Source organism: Harpia harpyja, chromosome 2, assembly GCF_026419915.1.
Source record: "Harpia harpyja isolate bHarHar1 chromosome 2, bHarHar1 primary haplotype, whole genome shotgun sequence".
In the NCBI taxonomy this organism is placed as follows: Eukaryota; Metazoa; Chordata; class Aves; order Accipitriformes; family Accipitridae; genus Harpia; species Harpia harpyja.
In genome coordinates, this window is record NC_068941.1 from 60,914,715 (window position 1) to 60,923,963 (window position 9,249).

Below are 9,249 nucleotides of genomic sequence, written 5' to 3' on the forward strand. Positions count from 1 at the left end.
TGTACACCATGAAAATAAGCATTAACTTGGTTTTCTGACATTGTAAGAAAATAACATTATTTTTACACTAGATGTTATTTATGTATAAAAGCAGATATGTAGGTCCAGTAGAAAATACAGAATTTTTGCTTGGTACAAGTTAACTGACTGCCAGGAGTTGGTATAAAAAGAGTCCAGACCCTTTGCAAAGAAAGTATTACTACATACCTTAAAAAAATGCCAACTTGCATCCATTCGAGAATTGGACTGGTTGCTTTTTCATACAAATAACCCATTTGGTCACACTACAGTGATGACTGTATAAGCAAACAGAGGGGCCACAAACTATGCAAAAAGATTTCTTTTTCTCTTTTTAGGCTCAATCAATATTTTCTTCAGTTATTCTTTAAATTGTATGAGTAAGTGAAAAGCAATGCAAGCTTTTGTTAAAGGGAAAACTGTAAAGAAAACTCCATTTTTAGTCTTTTTAATATTTGTATTACCTGTTTTTAACTATAAAGATTTTGTAGCTTGACTCTGGCCAATAAAGCCAAAGTATTCTCTACATTAACTAAGAAGTAATGAAACCCTGTTTACATATTTTCTTCTCTGAAGACTTTTTAACACATGTGTTTTAACAGCAAAGAATTGTTGCAAGTCTCATCACTTGGGAAGCTGAAAAAATATTCCAAAGCTGTATACGTGGCCATTATATTTTCAAGGCAAGTACGTTTTCTGTGAAAATGACTCTTTTGCTGGGGTAACATTGCTGCCATCTCCTGCACTATTGAAAGTACTTCTCAAATGAGGTAATCACAGGTGATAACCTGAATACCCATTGCCTAATGACATCTTCTGGGCTTCTTTTTAAATTGGCAAGATTACCTGCAATATTTTATAAGAAGAACCGGACACACTTCAGTATCACATTTTTCAGATATGCTCTTCATTGTAAAAATGAGGGTTTAGAAATAAGGTGCAAGTGACTGATACAACTTCTACCTCTTCCTGTAGGTATGTCAACTACAAACCTAACTAAGTGGGAAAAAAAAAAAGGTGCTTGGAATTTAGGAATTACTTCAAGTTAGTATGACTAGTGTTAATTTCTAGTTTTTGATAGCTTCTAAAGCATCATTAAAAATAATTAACAAGTGAGATGTTTTATGAATGCCTTTCAAAAAAGGAAGTTCTGAAAGTTTGCCCAATACAAACATATATGAAATACCAGCAGCAACCCTTTTGTTCTCACAGCTAAATTATGAGCTTTCGTTCATGGAACAATTCACTATCCATCCAAAGTGTCCACTTTTACTACACTCTTTGAATGTTAGAGAATATACAGCCTGCTTCATGAGGAGGTTCTGCTTGGCATATAAATCTCAGCTGATTAAAATCAGTTTTTAATTGCTGAAATGCTAGCATCCTCTGGCAAAGGTCCTGGACTCACACTTAAAAACCCAAGAACTGGAAATGCTACCTTTCTGACGAGCTCGTCATGACCCACACATCTGATTGCTGAAACTACTTTCTTGCTCACAAAGTGGCAACAAAGGGGAGTGTAATGAGTAAAACATGGACTGTGCAAGCTGTTTTTGTGAAATAAAGATCAGTGACCACAACTGAGGAGCATACTGTTGTACAGATCCTAACCTTCAAGGCCTACGGTAGATTAATAGCTAAAACATCTAATAGAGGTGAATACTCATTTTTAGAAAAGATGAAAAGGTCAAACTAAAACAAAAGATGTTTGGTGTTTCTCAGTCCTTTTTTACAGCCTTTACCCAGTATTTTTAGAAATAGCGCAACAATTGGAAAATGGATTTTGCTTTTATAACGGAATATAAAATAACAGGACTGTTTTGCAATTAAGAAACAATGATACCTTTCTGGAAAATGAGAAAAAATTTTGAAAAGCTTAAATGGGTTTTGATGAATAGATGGCAATATTAAGAAGAAGTACAGAAAGAAGTGAAGTCCCTTCTTAAGCCTCAGAGCAGTATAAAACAGAGTGGAAATTCTTAATTGCACATTCTGGTTTTCTTCTGCCTTTGAACGCTTTATTCTTTCATCTTATGTAATTTTTTAAGCCAACAGCAACTGTTTTCAGGCCTCTAATGAATCTGCTTTTTCTTAAACTGTAACTTGGTCATAGTTTTGAAATAAAAAGGTACATGCGTATTCAGGGATTTGCAATCCACTCAGGATTCCTCAGGTAGAAGCACTAAGACTTTGCTGTTAAAAAATGGATTTTGAAGGAGACTGGTTACCAAGAACCATATTTCATAAATTCTTTTGGTGACATCTATTCAAGATTCATTGGTAGGTGATCAAAAGTGAATAGATCTTGCATAAAATTTTATTTTAAAAGCTAAAAGGGTTAAACACTGTTTTCTTCATATTATATCTCCAATGAATATCCTTCATGTAGAGTATCTACAAGTTTGCTTGGCAATAAATTATGAAAATATAAAGAAAGCCTGAAATATTAAGGCCATCACTAAGATAATAGCAGAGTGCTTGTCACTTCAACAAGGATTGTCTTTTATCATGATGGGAAAATTGCACTTTATAAACATAGCTTACAAAGACCACTCTTCTCTGCTAAAATTCTCCAAGAGGAGATGCTGCATAAAAAAAGACAAGGTTTTTCATTACTTAACATACAATCACTTTTCTGTTTGTCATGTAAATTATTGAACACTTCCATTCATTACTTGGTAGCAACAGCTGGCACACAGAGGAGTGGCCCACACTTAACTGGCCTTACAGATAGTTTTCCAGAGGATTGCAGAAAAGAGCAGCATTCTGGTAGACACAGGTGGGCTGAGTCTGCAATTCATGGTACTTCAATGATGAATGCCGCTTGAGAGTTTCATTGACTGAATAAAATGTTGTCCTCCTCATATGCCAAAGCTGGGTCTTCCATGCTCTCCAGTAAAGTGTGACAGGTTTCATATTCACGGTGTGGTAATGATGGTTCTTTGGCAACAGTGGACATCAACTGACTCCAGGTGATATTAGTATTTTTGAAAGCGTGCAATAGAAAAATGCCAATGATGATACTGCAGAATCCACTCAGGGTTCCAATGATATCACCCAGGTCCAGACTACTCCACTCCTTGAACAGGATGATGGAGCATGTCGCAACTGTTGTGGTGAAACACACGTAATAAATAGGTGTCACTAGAGATGTATTGAACACGTCCAATGCTTTGTTGAGATAGTTGATCTGAGTGCTGACTGAGAGCACTAAGATGCCCACCAAAACATAAACCAATGGATGTCGATAAACTGGTTTCTGCTCCAACATTTGTTTGATGGCAATGCCCAGGCCTTTCACAGATGAGACGGAGAAGGCACCAATGAGTGAGCAAATTAAAATGTAGATCAGTATATTTGTCTGACCTCTCCTTGGAGCCACAATAAATATCAGCACGAGGGCAACAACTGTCAGGAGAACAGCAAACGTAACAAACACTGTAAGAAAGAAGAAAGGGAGGAAGAGTAACGTGCATGAGAGAAAATATGAGACTACGTACATGTTAGAAGTTATTCAGTGTCCCGAATGCTTCTCTATGAACTGTAGCACAAGTTCATTGCAACTGCATACAGACCTGGATCTTGCAGCTTTCTTTCCATCTCATCTAGTGAGGTGACCTCCTCCTCCTCAGGGGCGTGAATAACCATGACTGTTGACCCCAAAATGCTCAGTACACAGCCCAGCTTTCCATGAATATTCAGCTTCTCATTTAAAAAATAGGATGACAATATAGCACTGTTTGGCAAAATATAAATAAAAGGTTCATCTCCACCACCACGCTAGACATTCAAAATCTGTCTGTGTAACATGATAATTCAAAGTAATTCAAATTCAAAACCTCTTTTGAATTTGGATATATGGGAAACCAGCCTGAAACAACCAAATTTTATGGAGTTTTGCAAGAAGGTTGGTCAGGACCAAGAAGGTCAGGTCAGGTTTTAGGGGGATTAGCAACCCTGATCCCTCCTCTCCAGGTTGTAAAGGGTCCAAGTTGCTCAATGAACTTCTCATTACTGATTGCCTGGCTCAGGGTATGTGCTCTCACACACCTGTAGATCGACCACACGAGCTGTTACTTTCTTCCAAAAATGGTTTAAAGCACTTCGTTTGCCATTAAAACCAATGCACACAAGTTTTGGAAACTGTTCCTCATCTCTCCCTGGGCTCTCCCACCCAGGCACAGTTTCTTCCTGGCTTGCCAGGACTCCCCCAAAAACACAGAGAAGGCACATCTCCCCCTTTGAAGAGGACTGACCCCAGGCTCTCCAAGGGGTTCAGGATTTAACCTAAGGATAATAACATGGCTCAAATGAGGCCACCTCACAGGGCACACGATCAGCCAGCTAGAGCATAACCTTAGGCACAGACACAGGCTTAATGGCGTGTGGATGTGCTCACAAATAGTTTTTCAACCCACTGATCAAATTACAGCTATTTTTTCACACAAGGGTAATGAGCTCACTGACATGAAGTTCTCACGACCTCTCTGTTTCGTGAAAATTGGAAAGATTGCTACCCACATCAAAGGAGAGGGCGTTAAAACTGAGGCTGTTTTGCGAAGCAGCAGCCAGGCAGCCAGTTAGTCTGCATCGTCCTATATGCTGATCCCAGCATATCTGTAGGTGACAGAGTTACACTGGTTTTGCTATGACAGAATGGCTGCATTTTTAACAGTTAGATTACTGCAAGCATCTTTAAAAAAAAAAAAAAGATACATAGAATCATAGAATAGAATCATAGAATCATTTAGGTTGGAAAAGACCTTCAAGATCATCGAGTCCAACCATCAACAATGCCCACTAAACCATGTTATGGAGTACCCCGTCTACTCGCTTTTTGAATACCTCCAGGGATGGTGACTCAACCACTTCCCTGGGCAGCCTGTTCCAATGTCTGACAACCCTCTCAGTAAAGAAATTTTTCCTAATATCCAATCTAAATCTCCCTTGCCTCAACTTGAGGCCATTTCCTCTTGTCCTATCTCCAGCCACCTGACAGAGGAGACCAACACCCACCTCGCTACAACCCCCCTTCAGGTAGTTGTAGGGAGCGATAAGGTCTCCCCTCAGCCTCCTCTTCTCCAGACTAAACAACCCCAGTGCCCTCAGCTGCTCCTCATAAGACTTGTTCTCTAGACCCTTCACCAGCTTTGTTGCCCTTCTCTGGACATGCTCCAGCACCTCAATGTCTTCCTTGTAGTGAGGGGCCCAAAACTGAACACAGTACTCGAGGTGCGGCCTCAGCACTGCTGAGTACAGGGGAACAACCACCTCCCTGCTCCTGCTGGCCACACTATTTCTGATACAGGCCAGGATGCCGTTGGCCTTCTTGGCCACCTGGGCACACTGCTGGCTCATATTCAGCCAGCTGTCAACCAGCACCCCCAGGTCTTTCTCTGCCGGGCAGCTTTTTTTACATGGCCCAGGCTGGTTTTAAACACAATGTTTCATATAGTATACTCAGGTCTAAAAAATAAGAGTTTTACATTTAAAATACAATAATTCCATTTTGCTAATAAATTATTTCTCAGAACATTTGTTGTAAGCATAATCCATGTCTTTTCTGCTTCTGTGATAGCTGTATGTGCTTAAGTACTTGAAAGTTATTTGTTTCCTCATACATTATGGAAATAATGAGTGTTTGAAGGGCATTCATATTTCAGAACAACCACAAATTTTAACTGTGGATATTAAAAAGGCTAAAAGTTTCTTTGCCTTCTTTCCAGAAGGACTTGGAAAAGACCAAACAAACCCAAAATGCTTCCTAAGTGTGCCTTAATATGAAATTATGCTCCTATAAAAAAGAACTGCTTTTGAAAACATTTTAATGGAGAAATACTGTATTTTCTTTTGAAGTTTTTTCATAACTGAAGAACAGGATAAGACTTTAAGACAGCTTCACTTCTCTAGGAAAAGATAAGTTACAGCCTTCTACCACTGTACATCAGCAGTATACCTGGCATACACAGATAAGAAATACTTCATAATATAGGTGGAAGGCTGTTGGGAAAGCATATATGTTAGTTTGGGGAACAAGACTTCTCATTCCCTCTACCCAGAAAATTCAGTTCTAAATAAGAAAGGGATCTTTCCGCTGAGGAACAAAAAGCATTTTTTGTCCATATATTGCTTTTCAGTTTTCTTACTAAAATTCTCCACTTTCAGCCAAAGACAGTATTTTTCCATCACACAGTGAATGGTTCATTTGTCAAGGTTTGCTCCCAATTTGTACTAACCTTATGAGAACACTCAGTGCACCCAAGGGGGTAACTAAGGTTGCAGGTGCAAAGGCATAGGCAGCAAAATTTGCAGCTTCTCCTAATCCCACTGCAGAAGAAAGAACATTTGGATCAGGCTGAGGGGGGGGGGGAATAAAAGGAATATCAATATAAATATTTTGTACGATAGCAAATATAAACCAAAATCTTTTTTCTACACTATATATGCAAATTTTCCTTTCAAAATTATCTAACCTCCTCTGGAAATAATAAAGGCTGAAGAAAGCCAAATATTTTTCCCCTAAGTACTCCTAGAAGCTGGACAGATTCAATCCCGTTGCTTTTGGCTGGATATTAAAGAAAAGGTTGTTATTCTGCAAAAAGCAAACACAATATTTGAGAGATGGAATATCGGAATGGCTTCTGTCATAAAGGTGATTGCAAAGACATTTCTTTTAAGTGAGGGGAGTGAAAAATCAGGGAATATATCTATTTAAAACAATCATCTGCTTTATGTTGCATTTACATATAGGTTGAAAGGAAAGAGGTGACTTACTTGAAAGCAGTCCAGCCCACCAAAGCCATTCCTTCAAATAAGAATATCCACCCTGTCCTAAAAGCAGAAAAAATAATCTCCTATTAGAAGAAAGAGATCACCTTATTATAATAAACTAAACTACAGCTTCACATTTGCCTCTAGTCATATAAAGTACTGAAAGAGCATGTTATCTGGATGAGACATGAAGACTATTTAGTTAGATTTTGACTTTTTTATTAATCACCCTACTGTTTTGGACTTCTGAAAAATGATATTTGACTAAAGGGAAAGTTCCAAGCAAAAGTAAAATGTCCATGAAGATTGTTTGTGAGTCTAAGAAATGCTTCAAAGTGCTCTCCGAGGTCAGATCCAACATATTCATACACAGTCAGCTGCAATTTGACTCTGCTTATACTTTAAATTGAGAGAAATTAGAAAGAGAAACGCCACTGCATGCATTAATTTTTTTGACATAAAATTTAAGTATATTGAACGTTCAGTAACACATTTGTTTCAAATAACCAAATTCTCTGCAACAGTATATTGCAATAAACACAACAAACAAAAGAAAACCTGCTAATGCTGTATATTTAAATCCATGCAAAGGGAATGATGAGATTAGTCCAATGGTCTCTTTCTAGCTCTTCATCTGTTGACTCTGATGAAAGAATAGTTGTACTAACTGTAGAAACTTTTCTAATAAGTATCCTTCTACAGCTCATTGCACTTCCTTTTTTTTTAAAAAAAAAAACACCCAAACTCTGAACCTAGTTACCATCTTAAGACTTTCCATCTCAAATGAGGGAGGAAAAAGATGGAAAAAAGAGAGAGAAAGGCATTTTGAAGGGTAAGATGAATGGAGAATTTCATTTGGTATCTAACTGCTGTCAGGGAGGAAATATCACCAGTTTGCTAGATTTAATATCCACCACTGCCCCCATGGCCCTAGGAATTCTGAAATCCCAGTCCCTGCAATCACACACAGAGAAATAATACTGTATTTCCATCCGTAGCCAAGACAGGACTTCTGATCACTGTTAAAGTATGACAGTTTTCACCTACAATGGTTTTAAACGTGTGATCTATTAACTCAAACCTTGATTTTGCCAAGTTACAAGAGGCGTTTGCATCCCCAGCAGGAGCAAGGCAGACAGCATCGCTTACCAGCTCGGGGGACTCCTTTGTCTGTCAGTTTCAAAAGCCCTTTCTTCTTCAGTATGAAACTAGCACCAATAAAGATACTGGAACCTATTGCCAAAGCCAAGCCAATGTAGAGCCGGTATTTGCTTCCAGCAGGAGTGGAAATGCTCTGGAGCGTTTCATTGAGAGTCCCGTCCATAGAGGCAAGGAGAGAAGAGCGTGATTCAGACACGTTGATGATCTGGCACCATGCTTGGCAGGAGTCATGGCAAGGAAAAGAGAGCACAGCACCTGGGAGGAGAAAAAGGAGGACAAGTGATTCACGAACAAGGCACAGCTCTGAAGGAGCCCCGTCCTTGCTCTGCTCCCTCCTTTCCACACGTTTCCAGAGCACTAATCACTTCCGACTGTGCAAATAACTCACAAAATCCACATAACATACACAATGCTGCCCCAGGTCATTATCCACCCCTGTCATTCACAGGTGCATGCCTTATTTTATATATATATATATATTTTGCACTACATCAGCTTAGTCCAGCGATTAGGGCAATACCAAGAAATGCAACAATAAAATACTATCTTTGATGTAATTCAAAATTCACCTTGAAATCATAAAAGCTAACCTGAAACCTCAAGAAGAAAGGGTTCTTTCGGATTGTGCAGAGACCACATCCCCAAAACACAAACATACAGCCAAGTCCATGATTTCAGACTTTGCCTGCTAGAGTAAGCCTGCTACTATTCCAGGCTTCTGCTTTTATATTTGTAGCTGAGATTTGGAAACAACAAATAAAAAAGAGAAGGAAAACAAAAATCTATATAGGGAGCAAACTCTTGCTACATATGGGCACTAATATGTACTATTAAGATTGTTCAGTGACTGCTGTGTAAGCCAGATCTTCTTTAACGACTCATAAAATTTTGAGGTGGAGGCCTCATCACACCTCACAGAAATTTTCATCGAACCTCAACAACGCCGAGCTGGAGGAAGACCACAGCCTGCAAGGGACAGTCCCCCTGGCTATCCCTGCCAAACAGCCGCAGAGCCGGGTGATCCTGAGCTAAGACTGAAGCTCCACACTCTTAGCCAGCCAAGCCTTATCAGCATCACTACGATGAGAGCCTGCGGGAATGATGTCATTGCCATCAGCCTAAACGTGTTTTTTAAAGAAAGAAGAGGTATCGCATTTCCAAGAACAAAAGGAGTCGTTGCTTTGCACTGGGAAGCAGGGGACAGGCAGCAATGCTGCAACAGGGCTTACAGTAGTCTAAGCAGATGTTTCACAGTTTCTCACGGTAGCCTGCAGCATGCAATCTGCATGGATCAGACAA

At 39.3% G+C, this 9,249-nt stretch overlaps 1 protein-coding gene across 1 annotated transcript; it reads right to left on the reverse strand.

Moving 5' to 3' along the window:
- Nucleotides 1-8,222, reverse strand: NIPAL1 (NIPA like domain containing 1). Its single transcript, XM_052780126.1, has 5 exons — nucleotides 7,939-8,222; nucleotides 6,793-6,849; nucleotides 6,255-6,345; nucleotides 3,594-3,754; nucleotides 1-3,456 (listed from the first exon to the last, which is right to left on the reverse strand). The coding sequence occupies exons 1-5, from the start codon at nucleotides 8,111-8,113 to the stop codon at nucleotides 2,852-2,854; spliced, it is 1,089 nt and encodes a 362-aa protein (XP_052636086.1). The 5' UTR covers nucleotides 8,114-8,222; the 3' UTR covers nucleotides 1-2,851.
- Nucleotides 8,223-9,249: the final 1,027 nt, after the last annotated feature.